This window comes from Ylistrum balloti, unplaced genomic scaffold (assembly GCF_031769215.1).
Source record: "Ylistrum balloti isolate Yb309-2 unplaced genomic scaffold, AGI_CSIRO_Ybal_v1 Utg371890, whole genome shotgun sequence".
Taxonomy (NCBI): domain Eukaryota; kingdom Metazoa; phylum Mollusca; class Bivalvia; order Pectinida; family Pectinidae; genus Ylistrum; species Ylistrum balloti.
In genome coordinates this window covers 351,042-367,940 of record NW_026782932.1, presented here as the reverse complement: position 1 = coordinate 367,940, position 16,899 = coordinate 351,042, and the positions used below count along the sequence as shown (strand labels likewise).

General features: G+C 36.4%; 2 protein-coding genes across 4 annotated transcripts; one reads left to right on the top strand and one right to left on the bottom strand.

The window, feature by feature from the left end:
* Positions 1-830: 830 nt before the first annotated feature.
* Positions 831-6,026, bottom strand: LOC132563870 (grpE protein homolog 1, mitochondrial-like). Of its 2 annotated transcripts, none has more exons than XM_060228629.1 (3): positions 5,938-6,026; positions 2,362-2,659; positions 831-1,601 (listed from the first exon to the last, which is right to left on the bottom strand). In XM_060228629.1, exons 1-3 carry the CDS (start codon positions 6,024-6,026, stop codon positions 1,167-1,169), a joined length of 822 nt encoding a protein of 273 aa, XP_060084612.1. In that variant the 3' UTR covers positions 831-1,166. The 2 variants fall into 2 exon arrangements, with proteins under 2 accessions (XP_060084612.1, XP_060084613.1); XM_060228630.1 differs by having other exon boundaries at positions 2,464-2,659.
* Positions 6,027-6,690: 664 nt separating this feature from the next.
* Positions 6,691-14,488, top strand: LOC132563869 (threonine synthase-like 2). 2 transcript variants are annotated; one of them, XM_060228628.1, is made up of 9 exons: positions 6,691-6,723; positions 7,733-7,998; positions 8,102-8,296; positions 9,746-10,050; positions 10,469-10,535; positions 10,649-10,797; positions 11,872-11,997; positions 13,295-13,437; positions 13,666-14,488. In XM_060228628.1, the coding sequence occupies exons 2-9, from the start codon at positions 7,776-7,778 to the stop codon at positions 13,886-13,888; spliced, it is 1,431 nt and encodes a 476-aa protein (XP_060084611.1). In that variant the 5' UTR covers positions 6,691-6,723; positions 7,733-7,775; the 3' UTR covers positions 13,889-14,488. The 2 variants fall into 2 exon arrangements, with proteins under 2 accessions (XP_060084611.1, XP_060084610.1); XM_060228627.1 differs by lacking the exon at positions 6,691-6,723 and adding an exon at positions 6,908-7,318.
* Positions 14,489-16,899: the final 2,411 nt, after the last annotated feature.

Here is a 16,899-nt window from a genome sequence, read left to right as displayed (position 1 = left end):
TACAATGTCACATAGAGCAGAACACTTGTTTGTTATATTTTAGATAACAGACCTCGTCCAACCCACCACCCCAAACTTCTCCCCCTATAGTATACAATGTCACACAGAGCAGAACACTTGTTTGTTATATATTAGATAACAGACTTCACCCCAACTTCTCCCCCTATAGTATACAATGTTACACAGAGCAGAACACTTGTTATATTTTAGATAACAGACCTCACCCCAACCCACCACCCCAAACTTCTCCCCCTATAGTATACAATGTCACACAGAGCAGAACACTTGTTATATTTTAGATAACAGACCTCACCCCAACCCACCACCCCAAACTTCTCCCCCTATAGTATACAATGTAACACAGAGCAGAACACTTGTTTGTTATATTTCAGATAACAGACCTCACCCCAACTTCTCCCCTATAGTATACAATGTCACACAGAGCAGAACACTTGTTATATTTTAGATAACAGACCTCGTCCCAACCCAACACCCCAAACTTCTCCCCCTATAGTATACAATGTCACACAGAGCAGAACACTTGTTATATTTTAGATAACAGACCTCACCCCAACCCACCACCCCAAACTTCTCCCCCTATAGTATACAATGTAACACAGAACAGAACACTTGTTTGTTATATTTTAGATAACAGACCTCACCCCAACCCACCACCCCAAACTTCTCCCCCTATAGTATACAATGTCACACAGAGCAGAACACTTGTTATATTTTAGATAACAGACCTCACCCCAACCCACCACCCCAAACTTCTCCCCCTATAGTATACAATGTCACACAGAGCAGAACACTTGTTTGTTATATTGCTTAGCCAATCACATGTGACAACTCCAGAAAGTTTTAGATTGAAGATCGTTTCATGTTTCTGGGGCCTGGAACCTCCTATATCTCTTTGTACTTGGACTAATCAAGATTTTGGAAATAGTGCTCATGACTTACCAGAAAATATCCTATAAAACTAATTGTATACAGTGGTATGTACATGAAGTCTTCTGTCCAAGGTAATGTATAACTCTGCCTGTGATTGCATTCATGATTTTTTTCCGTGTTTACAATAAACTTTTCTCTAAATGCACTGACAGTATACCTAACAAGAAATGTATTGACTTAGTTTAAATCAAAATATCTTTCCAAAGTTTTGATGATCATGTTGCTTTGAACACTCCAACAAGGGCTGGTCTGATAGTTCTATCAGATAGTTTGTACCCTACTTTTGTTGTGACTGCAATAGTAGATGCAGCCTCCTGATTTGCAGTAGGTACTTCAAACATAGCTTCATGAATAAATGGATCAAACTTTTCACCTTCAGCAGGGGTTATCTGCTCCAGTCCATGTTTGTTAAACACCTTCAATAACTGTGATTCTGTCATAGTAAGTCCTTGAAACAGATTCTTTAAATGAATGTTTTCATCTTTCACCTCCTCTTTTGGTACACTTTCTGTGGCCTTTCCCAAAATGTCAGCAACCTCCAGCAAATCTTTACAAAATCCTTGAATTCCAAAAATCTTTGCATCGTCTACTTGTTTCTTCATTCGCTGTCTCACATTCTCAGTTTCTGCTAATGCTCGAATGTATTTGTCCTATAATGTACAATTCATTTCAGAATGTTATTTATCTTGGTATAATACATGTACATTTATTGTCAGAATATGTATGCAGTCCGAGACAAAATTTTAAGGTGTGGCTAATATATCCTCTTACTCAATGACTGACTCACTTACTCAGAGACCGGGGTTGAAAAATACCAGTTATCAACTTGATTGCCATGAAAGTTCGAGTCATTTTTTATTATGTTCTTCCATTTTATCACTACTATTTTTTGTATTGTCTTTCAATTGGTATAAGCATGTATGAATGTGATGATTTGTTCCCACAATCATCTTTTGTAAATTGAATGCAGATCTAGATCCATTAAATCATGGCCTATCATGTTCTACCAAAAAGCAAAATATGTACTGTACACCTTTATGTTCCTTGCATGCCAAAAAGGTCTTCCATCCCACGATGTAGGTCAATGAATAATTGCAAATATCACAAAATATAGGAAACTTTAAGAGTAAAAACTACAGTGTCACACTGATATCCAGCCAATGTATGCTAACTAGAATGACTACTTAACAGATAGTAAAGTCATGTAATCACATTTACTTTGGTATCACGTTCAAGTAAACAATAAAACTATCCCAGCAGATATTAGTCATGGTACAAAACTGTAGGAAAATTATTATTTATCAGTCAAGGCAATGATATGAGAACACAAACAACATTCTGATATCATCATCTGTAATATTGCTAATACTAAAGATAGCCAGTTTGATAAATAATAATTGTAATTTGTACCTGCGGCACATATTTCCGTCGAGAAAATGGCCACAGTCTTTGAACATAAGTCTCATCTGTAGGCCAAACACGTCTTCTAAGTCTATGAAATAACCCTGGTACCTTCATGTCTTTCACAGTATCCTCCAATTTTTCTTTTTCTTTCTTAAGTGTTGCTTCAGCTTCTGATGCAGCTGAAGTTTTCTCATCTTGTTTGGTCTCAGGCTTCTCTGCTGACTTGTCCATTTTGGATCCAGGAGGCTCTGTTGTATTATTATTTTTTTCTGTGGTTGTTGTCGTACATTGTCTCAAATTTGATCTTAAAAAAAAAAAAATATGAAAATGCAAAATTGATTGAAGTGCTATGTAAAACATTTTAAATCATCGCTAGGAATCACAGAATCTATTTTATTTTATTTTTCTAAATATCAAGCATATCATCCATATCAATGATTCAAAAGTACAAAACATTAAAAACAATGTCCTACAATGGTCTCTAGTAAAATCGGATGCGAATCTGATATATGACAGTATGATGACAGCAAGACATCTGTGTGTATCTCCTTCACAGTGCTCTGCACCAGACATCTGTGTGTATCGCTTTCACAGTGCTTCGCACCAGACATCTGTGTGTATCGCTTTCACACCGTGTGCTCCACACCAAACATCTGTGTGTATCGCTTTCACAGTGCTCTGCACCAGACATCTGTGTGTATCACTTTCACACCGTGTGCTCCCCACAGCACATCTGTGTGTATCGCTTTCACACCGTGTGCTCCACACCGGACATCTGTGTGCATCGCTTTCAAAGTACACTGCACCAGACATCTGTGTGTATCGCTTTCACACCGTGTGCTCCCCACGGACATTTGTGTGTATCGCTTTCACAGTGCTTCGCACCAGACATCTGTGTGTATCACTTTCACAGTACTTCGCACCAGACATCTGTGTGTATCACCTTCACAATGCTTCGCACCTGACATCTGTGTGTATCACTTTCACAGTGCTCCACACCGGACATCTGTGTGGATCTCCTTTACAGTGCTCTGCACCAGACATCTGTGTGTATCTCCTTCACAGTGCTCTGCACCAGACATCTGTGAGTATCTCCTTCACAGTGCTCCGCACCAGACATCTGTGTGTATCACTTTCACACTGTGTGCTCCCCACCGCACATCTGTGTGTATCGCTTTCACACCGTGTGCTCTACACCAGACGTCTGTGTGTATCTCCTTCACAATGCTTCGCACCGGACATCTGTGTGTATCTCCTTCACAGTGCTCTGCACCAGACATCTGTGAGTATCTCCTTCACAGTGCTCCGCACCAGACATCTGTGTGTATCACTTTCACACTGTGTGCTCCCCACCGCACATCTGTGTGTATCGCTTTCACAGTGCTCTGCACCAGACATCTGTGTGTATCACTTTCACAGTGCTCTGCACCAGACATCTGTGTGTATCTCCTTCACAGTGCTCCGCACCAGACATCTGTGTGCATCGCTTTCACAGTGCTTCGCACCAGACATCTGTGTGTATTGCCTTCACAGTGCTTCGCACCAGACATCTGTCTCCAGTCAACAAGCTGTATCTAGTGTACCCTCTTATTGCATATAATATATGCTGTATCTTCGGTGAATATTTCCACATGAATTTGTTTCAAGGATATTTTGAACTAGATTATAGGAAATTAGTAATTTGGTAAAAAAATCATTCTAAACTTCATTAAATTGGTCCTTTAATTCTGAATGATCTTGTATCACATCCCCCACTTTCAATGTACATACTTAAATTAAGGAAATAATTTGCTTTTGGACTTGTACTCGCGCATCATGACTCAACAGTACAACTATGATTTCTTTTTACTTATATTAGAATATACTTGTGTAATACATCAGGAAAAAGAACTCATTCAAGCTGAGAGCCCTGACAGGAATTGAACCCAGGTCTTTTGTGTGATAATCCAGAATTCTATCATCTGAGTCAAAGCTGAGTGATAGACAGTATTTAACACGATGTACAAGACACGTTGACTTGTTCCTTTTACATTACACCACCTATTTCTCTTGATATTTCCTAAAAAAATCTCAATCAAAACTTTTAATACCAAAACCTGTTTTGATTTTGTTACATGCAATTGAAATAGAGAAAAACACATTTCTGCCAACAGTCCGAAAAGGATTCCAGTCTGGGTCTCCAGCATGATAATCTATGACTCTATCAAATGCAACTGTGCTAAAGAGGCATGTGCATGCTCTGTCAGCTGAGTGACTGTGACCATACTTAGCATTTAAAACCTTTTACACTGACAATACCAAAGGAATTGGACTTCTATCTGTGAAATCTACATCATAGTCTACCCTGACTAATTTCATATAAAAATGTAAAAGTAAGTCAAGATTTAAAATAATAAGTGTGGGAAGTGCTGATGTCATACGTATATATATTTAGCTTGCTAGATATTACGATTTTTCCACTTCTAAAATGGGATTGCTTTCACAGTTAGAATTTCAGGTTCCTGTATAATTCCATAAAATGACTGTCTTCAACATCAACTACTGGAACACTGTCAAATCTGGCTTGACAGAATTTAACCTTACTGTCAAATCTGACTGAACATATGTAGGGCAAATGTAAACATACAGGTTAGGTCTGGTCATATTTCATTTGTGTAGGTCAAAGAATGGATAAAAAAACAGATATGTTAGTGAAATGACAACTTTTTGCATATGTGCTTAAGTATTTTGTTTGGAATTTCATTGTTTCATTTTTTTCATATTTTTTTCATGTACACTCCCCACTTAGTAACAAACTCTATATTAGGTCAATCCGATGTCATCATTCATTTTTATTTTTTGTCTACAGATAAGTATCTCTTTGATGCAGATTTGGGCTTTGAGTGTGCTTTCAGAATGATGTTTCCAGGCAATCATATTACAACATGCAATGAATGTGATTTATGTGGCGGTAGTAAGTGAGATATGTGGCGATTTGATAATGAAATAAGGATCTTTCCTGTATCACCACTGCAACAGGTGTATAAATGGATATAAGCATCAATATTTACAATGTCGAAATTCAACTAACTCACTGTAAATGGTGTTCTTTAAGACAAAAATCATTCGTTTCACTGGTTCAACTCATTAGACATTCGTTCATTTTTTTCGATGTGCACACCATGATCTCGACTCTATATGGTTAGATTGTTTATATTTGCCCTTTATAAGTACAATAAGATCTGACGCCATAGCCAAATTTGCCTCTTTAGCCAGATTTGCCGGGCCCCAACTTTACTTAATTCCTCAATTTCAACAAGCTGACATTGAAGGGTCACACTATATTATCAACAATAGCCACACGTTAAGACACTTACACTATGAATTAAGTAAGCAAAATTGAATTCATAGATGTCAAACTGTTCTATACTGAATATAAATTTGTAATATCTACTTATAAAACGCCGTTATATAAATTCTGATGTAACCTTCACTTTGCTATGATCATCATTTGAGCGAATGAAAACCTTTAATTCAGTATAGATGCTGGCAAGAACGACATGTCGCACAAACGGCTGATAAAAATATGATTATCATATTCACCTCATATGCTGTGTGCGAAGAATATATGACCGGGTAATGTTGGCCATTCGGTTCGCAGACCGCAAGCACATGCTGCCCATCGTCGCCATCTTTGTTTTTCAGTACCTTCGGAAATCTCTAGAATTATCGTCATGAAGATGAAAAGACGAGAGACGGCAATTTCTTTGGCGTGTTTGGGTTGCCATTGCCGAGGTTAGTGCTGTGTTTTAAAAGTTTGTTTGTTTGTTTATGCTGCCGTAAATATAAAATTTCAAACATAAATCTGAACGGAGCTACAAATTTGATACACAGGCAGCAAAAATCTTACTCAAACCCGTCTGAAAGTGAAATAAAATAATTAGATCCGTCCTTCTTTAATAAACGAACAACTCGGCTGGTCCAATGACCACGGACTACATATCACATTTGTATATTCACTTTTTCATTATTTAATTTATTCTTTAAAAGTTGGATATTTCCCCTTTTTCCTATGTGTTCGTCTGTTCATGCTCTTATGATTAATTTGAATATGAAAAAACCTTCTAACATAATGATGGTAATATTTAAACACGAAGCTGAACACTATGAATATCTTAGCAGAATTTGGAGCATTTTAGATTGAATTTTAGCTATGTGTTAAGATAAAGTTTACTCAGAGTATAGTCTTAATTTTCATTCCATATTTAGCACACTTCGATTCATCATTATTATAAGCTCTGTACATGCTTCGCGTGTATCTGTATCAAAAGTGGATCAGGTATGGAAGGAGAAGTCTAGGATTCTGCGAGAGTTTCCCTTGCAACACTAGTAAGTATACGCATCATAGGCATTCTACATGTGTGATTTATACGTCTCTGATGTGTGATAACAATTTTCGAGATGATCACGAAGATACTAAATACTCCTCCCAAATACACCCATATAGGTGCATTTGAATAGCATATCACAGACTTTCCCATTTGTGCAGATTATACACGCGTCATGGCGTTACACGTTACATGGAAAATGTTACTGTTGGAAAATGCTTGCCAGTGTTTTTATCTGCTATATAGGATAGACTGCCTAAATCAGGGCACCTCTGCTTCAATCTAATATTACTTAAACTGTGCGGACAAAACCATGGTCAAGGCCGCTTTCGTTTATCGCAATCCAACCCTTTCGTTTCGTAACTAAATTTGTTAAACATTATAACGAAGTAAACCCAGCTAATTGAACTTAGTTCTGCCAACCTTTGCAATGGTAGTTTCCGTATAAAATGCAAATACAATATGTTTTAAGACTGATATGTCTTGTTGAAACAGCACAAGTCGGGCTGTCCACATAAATGTGCGTGATCAAAGGTAACGATATACCCTTTCGACCTAGATAACGAACGACACGGAAGGCGGTGACACCAGTGAATGTGAGCAAACACAATAGCGTATATAATGATACGTAATTTTATTGTACTAAGTTGAAAATGTTCAGATCGTTTTTGCTGTTAATCGTAACATAAAACACGTAGATTTACCGTCTTTATAGAGCACGCGGAATCTTAAGTGATATCAAGGCCTATATTTTATTACTTATGACCTAGCCCAGTAACAAGTTTTCCGGATCGATGCCCACCAAGAACAACAAAAAATCCCATTTTTCATTAGATTACTCAGTTTTGCTTCAATTTCATACAAACCACATTACGAAAATTATGCTCTCAATTTTCTTTCGATAACTTCGATTAGAGTGGAGTACATTACCATTATATTTATCGCAGTACTTTACATCACGAGTATTTACGAATGTATCTGACATAACATCGTGTGTCTCTATTGAACAGACTTGCCAGTGCTTTGACGAAACTATTACCTACCTCATCCACCATGAAGTACTGTAGTACTCGAGGCGGTGTCAAGGGCCTTACGTTTGAGGAAGCTCTTTATACCGGATATGCTGAAGATGGTGGCATTCTGCTTCCGGAGAACATTCCATCAATCACTAAAAGCACCCTCCAGTCCTGGTCCAAGCTATCTTATGTCGAGTTAGTTAAAGAAATCATACCGTTCTTTGTGGGTGATGATGAGATTCCAAAGGAAAACCTTAATGGTATGCTGTTAATTACAATTATCTATCTTATAAACTTGATCCAGTCTTATAAGATAGACCTAAAACTGAACTGTTGATACATTACATTTTACGATTATTTCAGGTTTATTGGACAAAGCGTTTGGCCGATTCACCCATCCAGATGTAACCCCGATATCAAAACTCAACGACGGCCTCAACATCATAGAACTCTACCACGGGGTCACTTGGGCTTTCAAAGACCTAGCACTGTCATGTGTAGGGCAGTTCCTGGAATACTTCCTAAACAAAAGACAGAAACGTTTGACCATTATTGTTGGTAAGTTAATTGATCCAGATATATCTCTAGTTAAGGACACCAGTCTGGTATCTCGAACGTTTTCTTTTTGATTGCCACAAATATCAAATATCAAAACATCTTCCATTTGATGTTTTCTGCATTACACAAGTGTCTTGAATCAGGAACGATTTTCACATTGGATAAAGAAATCATTTAACCATAATTCGACTTGAGATAAAGAGTTTCCGTGACAGGTCACACAGTACAAAGAGGTATTGGAAAAGGTACTTAAGCAACCTTGATCACAATCTTTTTTCAAACCAAAACGTTTAACTATTGGATCAAAAGATGGTGATGTTTTGTTGAATGTTGGATTATTTTAATATAACACAAAACAGTCAATATTATAATGTCTTAAGGGAGAATAGTGACCAAACACGGTCGCCATATTTTTTGTTTTGTTTTCTTTTTGTTTTGTTATCTGAGCCGAAGGGTAAAGATGACCTATTCCTATCGTGCATCCTCCGTCGTCGTGCGCCGGTCCGTTAATTTTTCTTTTACAACACTACTCCTGTTTTACACCTTGGCAGATTTCAACTCAATTTAGTCTGAAATCTCATTGTGGATCGGGAATCATTTCTCAGAATGAGAAAGTTCCTTAGGGACCTGGGGATTGGTCCCCAGTAGGGTAGTCAGATAATACTTTGCTTCAAAACGCTACTCTTCCTTAATGCTCGAATGAACTTCAACCAAATTTGGTCAGAAACATTATTGAGGGTGGAGAATCATTTCTTAAATTCAGAACGTTGATTCGACCCATATGAACTTAAAGGCGGGGCTCCAGAAGGGGAAATTAGACAATATTTTGATAAAAAAAAAACTCTACTCCTTCTTCATGCCTTGGTAGATTCCAACCAAATTTGGCCTGTAACATAATTAGGAAGTGGCGACAGTGATATCAAACGTGCACGAAATGATCCTGAGATTTTCCTGATCAAATGTTATTTTTTCGAGATCCAACACATTTGATCTTGAACAAATAGTGTGAACTACTTCTCAAGTTGCATTCGCACAATTATCACCAGTGAGAAAATTATCTGGAGTTTGATGTGTTTTAGGAAAAGAAAGAGATATGTTATTTTTCAGCTTGATCAAAACTTCAAATTGTAACCACAGTAACGTGATTGTGCAACTCTTTTTCATATATATAACTTACCATCTATGAGTTTCTGATAGTTTCAAGGAATGTTCATAATTTGAATTCATCAGTTTTGTCAAACCATCATCTGCAAATTCTGTGATTTGTCCATCCATTCATTGATTGTCAAATGACCGTTAAAGGCAATGTCCCTCTTGTTTTGTTTTAATTGTTGTTGTTGTTTTAACATTTATTTTATTCAGATATCGTTTTTTGAATGTTTGTCACTACAGGCAACTTATTAGTATGTTTACATCTCCGAAGTTCAATAGAATTTACAATGTTTGTAGGGACATCTGGTGATACCGGAAGTGCAGCCATTGAAGCGATACGTGGCTTAAAATGGGTAGACATTGTTGTGTTATTGCCAAAGGGACGCTGTTCTCGTGTCCAAGAACACCAAATGACCTCTGTGATAGAGGACAATGTCCACGTGTTTCGAGTAGATGGATCATCAGATGACCTTGACATTCCTATTAAAAGAGTGTTTATGGACATACCTTTCAAGCGGCAACACAACCTTACCTCTATCAATTCGATAAACTGGGCGCGTGTGATGGTGCAGACGGCTCACTACATTTACTCATATCTTCAGGTGGGTTTCATTCTTTCCTCACGACCACACTACGTCATCACCACTTGCACTGCGTCATCACTACTTAACTACGTCATCAACACTTGCACTGTATCACCACTACTTACACTTCAACATCACCACCACTATCATTACTTCGTCATTACCCTCATCTCCAATACGTCATCATCGACGTATTTCGGAACTGAGCAATTAATGCATCAAAAATAATCATGGCGTATAAGATATTATGTCAAGGTGAAATAGTTAATTGATGAACAAGAGACACTATCCAAAAATGTACACAATATATATGTAATTGTTAATTGATGTATATCAGTGATGGGCGATTTGTGTAGATGCTGTGATTTAGTCAGGGTTAGGACAAGGATAGCAAGCTAACATTATTCTTTAAAATAAAAGTATTTATGTTACCAAGATGTGCCCAAGTTGTGACAGTGAGGTTGAAATTGTCATCCCGACGGGAGCTTGTGGCAACGTGACATGTGAGTATATATTTATTTATTTCTACTGTTATTTGTAAATAAATGGTTTAACTCTTGTTTCCTCCTCGATGTTATATTTTTACAAAGTTAACGAAACTAACATGTATACACAGCTGGCTGTCTTGCACGAATGATGGGCGTGCCTCTACGTCTGGTGTGCGCCGTTACCACCAATGACATCGTCGCAAGAACCGTAAGAGACGGGGACTTCTCCACTGCCGAAACTGTCACACAAACACTAGCTACAGCAATGGACATACAGGTTAATAACTATTCATTAACGTTATATAGATCAATAAACAGTTGACAGTGAATTGTAGCTGAAATTGTAATTTAGAGTACTAAGACAAAAACGTCACCAACTATTCGATATCAGTAACCCACCGAAATCACATTTCATTTTTATCCTGCAACTGGCAGTGACGGAAAACAGCTGGATTTAGCACGTGCGGTATTTCCACAGAATTACGCTGAATTTACAGACATATTACGTTAAGAAATGAATTAGTTGTTGAAATAAGCGATTTTACATGTTGCAACGAACAATTTGATTTATGAAAAAACTAATAAAATCGCTGTTATATCCGATGAAGTTTGGAACTGTTTTTCCGCGCGGAGCAATTACTTTGGCGACCGTCATCAGGCAAAATTCAGCGTAACGTCAATGTCAGGTAAACACAGATTGAACAACAAATCTGTTTGTTTCAGTACTCTGATCAATGTTACAGGATAAATTCATTAAAATATAAGCTTTATTTTGGCTCGGGACAGAAAGACAAAATACAGTATTTATTTTAAGACACTTGACCATGTATTCTCTATAAATTGATAATTTTTTTTTAAAGAGGGGGCATTAATTTTTTATTTGACATAGGTTTTATTGGGAAAAAATTATGTGTATTAGGCAACAGGCTAAAGTCTATTTTTTTATCCCTTCCCTAAGCATTCATTACATCGATATCTTGATAAAAAATCCAGATATATCGCAAAATATTCTGGAGTATCCTCACTCAAGCATTAAAATATCACACTATTCTCTCCTGGTGAACCTTCGAGGAAAAACGTGATCATTATTTTCTAGCCCCCTTTATCATATATTATGTGATTTGATATATCAATAAAACCAATATATTAGTCTTTGAAGTTTGTCGTAACCTGCAAGCCACGTTTTAATGAGTCCGAATAGTGGCACGGTTTAGAATACACACTTGTAGTTGAGGTTTTTCTAAAAATAACAGACATTTGAAGATTACGGAAATGATTGATTTCCATATTGCATATCAATTCATGTGTGTTACCAATAGTGACAGTGATAAATGTCTGTGTTACACTGTAGATCCCCTATAACATGGAGAGGATTTGGAGCATGATGACCGGAGGTGATGCTCCACGTATTAAGGCAATGATGGACGAGTTCGAAAGAACAGGAAAGGTCCAAGTACCAACTGATATCCTTGAAAAGGTAGTTATACACGTGTGATAGTTCACATTATACCAACATAGATACCAAGACAGATGTAATCTACTTACTATCATTAATTAAACGAACGTTTCATCTGGACAAACCATCAAAATTTACTTGGGTATACTGCAAATGGCATAATATTATGCTTGGGGCATTAATTTTAATGGTATAATAGAACGTACGGGACATTAATGGTAATGGTATAATAGAACGTACGGGGCATTAATGGTAATGGTATAATTGAACGTTCGGGGCATTAATGGCAATGGTATGAAAGAACGTACGGGACATTAATGGTAATGATATAATAGAACACACGGGACATTAATGGTAATGATATAATAGAACACACGGGACATTAATGGTAATGATATAATAGAACGTTCGGAACATTAATGGCAATGGTATAATAGAACGTTCGGAGCATTAATAGTATTGATATATTAGAACGTTCGTGACATTAATGGGAATGGTATAATAGAACGTTCGAGGCAATATTTTTCAATGTGTTATTGCATGACCCTATGATCCCAAAACATTATCGTTGACATTAACAACCGACCAATGTGCGGCCCGTGGAAATATCGGCAGATCAGAATCTACGGTCATAGAAAATAAACAAAATAAACGATTACGACATGTTTGTTAAGTTGCCTTGTCCATAGCCACACATCGGTCTGCATATCGTGAGAGAAATCATATAGCTTCTTGATGTTTCTTAAACAACAGTTTGTGATATATTACAAGGTGTTGTAGACTTCAGCATGCCCGGCCTGATTTTTTAAAACTATAATTCGCGTTTATTTTCAATTTGAGCAACAACGTCCACTTTTCTGAAAGTTGTACACTTGAAGTAGGTTTTTTTTAAATAAACGAATTTGGTATTCATTTGTCATGGGAATTAGAAAGAAATACCGGGTAGCTGGTCATTTTCACGGTTAAAATTTTCGCGATTTTCTAATAAAATGATCGAATTATGTTTTAACTAATGAAAATTTCGCGATCTGGATGTAAAAGAATATCTTACACACAGGTTTCTCATTGTTCCATGGATTAAATTTTCGCAGTCACGTCAATGTACCGCGAAATAGCGAAAATATCCTTTTGCGCGAAAAATGAGCGGTTGTGCGGTAATATAAAAAAAAACACAAAAAGTAGCATGAAACAATATTTACAGCAAAACAAGTAGCCAATTAAAAAAAGAAACGTTTACAACTTTCTCTAGTACAATGACATTCTATAACATACTGAATAAATCAACAGATTTAAACCACATGTTGTTGTATCGTTCCAGACCAAGGAGGTAATTGTCGACACATTTGTCGTGAACGATGACGTAGTGAGAAAGACAATGCGTCGAGCTTTCGAGAAGAATCAGTATTACGTGTGTCCCCACACAGCGATAGGCGTGGCTTATCACTACAGGGACCTAGACAGGTGGAAATATTAATTAATAATTAGTTTTTTTTAAATCTTTTTTGTCAACATGTCTTACAATGAAAAGTCGTTCTCTATAATGGCATAGCGAAAACAGAAACACACGGGTTGAATTTTCGATTAATAAATATCTGAATTTTAAGATAATATCAATATTCTCTTATAACATTTAAATTAACACTCATGATATTTTCGTTATCATTAGGATTATTTATTGTCATGTTTCAGTAAAGAAAACAAGGAAGAGCGCCCTCCCAGGGTTATCATAGCAACCGCTTCCGTTAAGAAGTTCCAGGAAGCTGTTCTTTCATCTGGACTGACGCCAAAGGAAAACGCTGAGGTCACGGCACTCCTAGAAAAAGAAACCAAATCACAGGAAATGACTAAGGGAGATAACTGGGAAGAAATGCTTCGGAAGACTATTGAAATGATTTCTATGAAATCAATGTGATATTGGACAGATACGATGTAAGTTTTCATGTAATAAAGAGAATGATTATTCCATTTATACAATATCTTCTAATACGGTATTAGATATAGATAATTTATGATATATTTGTTAATAACGGAAAAAGCAAGATAATCTAGAAAATTGATAAAATAGTGATACTTAAATCAAACTGATTTTAATATTACTGAATCAGTGCTATACACATGAAATTGCGGGTTCATATCGCCACATATATTATTTGTAGGAAAGCCTTTGTATGCCGTTGTGTTAACAGAAATGTATTGCTGCTGAGTTAAATATAGTGTTGTGTAATGTGCATCTCTTATACCGCAAACTGACATAGATTTAGCGGTTATAATAATCAAGCGCTCATTCCACTGTTATGCCAAAAAGGGAAATAGAGTTAAAGCCCCAATATACGTAAAAATCACTATAAAAAAACAAACTTTATCTTATTTTCCCCGTAATATATGTAACAAAACAGATACTTTCCTTTAATTAAAGTAAAATAAAACTGACTGTTTTCAATTTAAATAAAAATTGAAAAAAATCGGAAAATAAAAAATGTGGGACCCACAATAATTCATACATGTGTAAACATGGCAGGACAATACCAGTCGCTTCCTTTTTTTCCAATCATACATCAAATTCTGAATTCTTACGTTATAATTGTGCGTCGTAATATATCACAGGAATACCTCAAGTCTTCGCAATCAATGTTTGTAAACAAAAACTTACCGTAGACATATCTGCATGTGCTTCCTCTAGAAGTAGAAACCTCAACTCTCGCGAGATCAGGTTATGAACTTTCGGCAACAATCGTAATTTCGATGGCGGCGTGTTTAAAATGTAAACAAAAACTTACCGTAGTTATGTGCTTCCTCTAGAAGTAGAAACAGGTTATGAACAATCGTAATTTCGATGGCAAATAGCGAGTTTCAACTGCTCATATATCAAACTTTATGCAAAAGTCATGGTAACTATTGTTTGAATAACTTAATTTTAACTACATCTTAGAGAATATCTCAATAAGTATGTGTGAATATTTTTGGTGATGTTAATATTGGGGCTTTAAAATTTGATTGCATATTTAGAGGTACTTTTCCTTTGCCACTTGTTGAAATGTGTTAATATTGATACTAAATTTTAGGTTATTTCATACATCATTTTACAATCATGACGATGTACACCAATCAAACTACAAACAATATCTCAATGTTGATGCAGATATAAAAGCAATTGTAGATAAAGATATGTTATTTATTAGGATCGGATGGTCGATTGTATGCTGATATCTAGAGATATGGATTGTCAAACTGACTACTTTATCGTTATTGTCCGCACCCTATAGTGAAACACATCTGGAAGCTTCATTTTGGTGTCACCGGCAAGTTCACACATTACTTCATGCTGTTAAAACCGAAGCTTAGGTTTGTTTCTATAACGTGTCGGAAATGTCAACAATTACGATTGAAAAGTTGCCAAGGATATTGGACATAGTGGGGATCCTCGTGGCGATGGTCTGTTAAATCATCACCAAAGGACACCCAAACAAAGTTAAAATCTACAGCGGTCGACACGTAGATAAACAAAGAAAGAAAAATCTGTAGTACTACTTCTCAAGTGAACAAGAAAATAAAGACCCAAACCTGTTAGAGAAGCTGCATGAGGAAAAAGAAGGAAAAATACCATTAATGAACCAGGATGTGCTTCCACCATGATGTCATACAGTCGATTACGTCACAATAACCAACTACATACTGTTCACTCTACCTGTACGTATATTGATGTTAATTTACAGCTACATATGATAGTAATAAAACATTATTCTAATAAAAAATGTCCTCCATCTTCCAACTTAATTACGGCAATTGGCATGGACTGAACATCTGATGACATCAGTTGTGTCTATGATAAATTAGGATTGAATGTCACGTGTGGTCTGTCAGGGCCCGATGAAAACTCTGAGAACAGGCTCCTAATATTAGCATTCGGATTACAACGATTCTGTATTAAGTTAAAGATTAAAGTTACCTCCCTTTAATCACCCAGCTGAGTGTTGTTTAATGTTACATTTCTCCTTGATGAATCCACGGACTTAGATATATCAATTCCGTGATAAATCCTACTTATTACAAATATGTAACTGCTGTCGCTGTAGACAGTGGTAATTGTCAGTGTAAGTCAGTTCTAAAACTATTGTTAAAAGTAAGATGGAATTGACAGTAATACATGTCGACGCCTATATTGCCGACCATCCATATTACAGTTTCCTTACCTGTAATTAAAGGATGTAGGGGAAACAACGGCTACACACCTATGATCATAGTTGCTTCTATCTGTTTATTGTACTGAGACGATGAATGATTAGCTAATAAGAATGGAAAATAGTTTGAAATGAAAATTATTTAATTTGTATGAAAATTTATGAGAAATTCCTAGGTCTCCAACAGGATTCGGCAAAATGCAATGTTAACCTGAAACCAGCTTATCCCTGCTCGAGAGTGTAATCGATTCCAGAAACACTCACGTTGCTTCAAATGGAGGCATCCGTAGTCAATAAAAATACAGATATCATTGTTCTTACAGTATAAGAATAAATCGAAATTGTTGAACAATTCTATTTTTTGTTTTTTTTTCAACTCGCAGCTTAAAGGCCGTGTCATATAACAAAAGAGTTATTAACTTTTTGGTTAATGTGAGGCTTCTAAAGATGATATTCCCCGAGACAGCATAATATTACCTTTCTCAGGTCGACAAAACCTCGAATTAACGTACAAAAAGTCAATAATTGTATAATAATATGTCTGTAAATTGTATTGTTTAACTCTTGTAGTTGGTATGCGATAGGCCACATCACAGATTCATGTAAGCCTTGCTATTCTAATACTTCTTCCTAATATTTAAATTTTCGCAACTGGTATCGACAACTGCCGGAAATATACGTGGTTGTCAAAGAACTGCTGGTTGATTTAGGCAGTACTTGTTTGATGACGCATGCTTTTATTTTG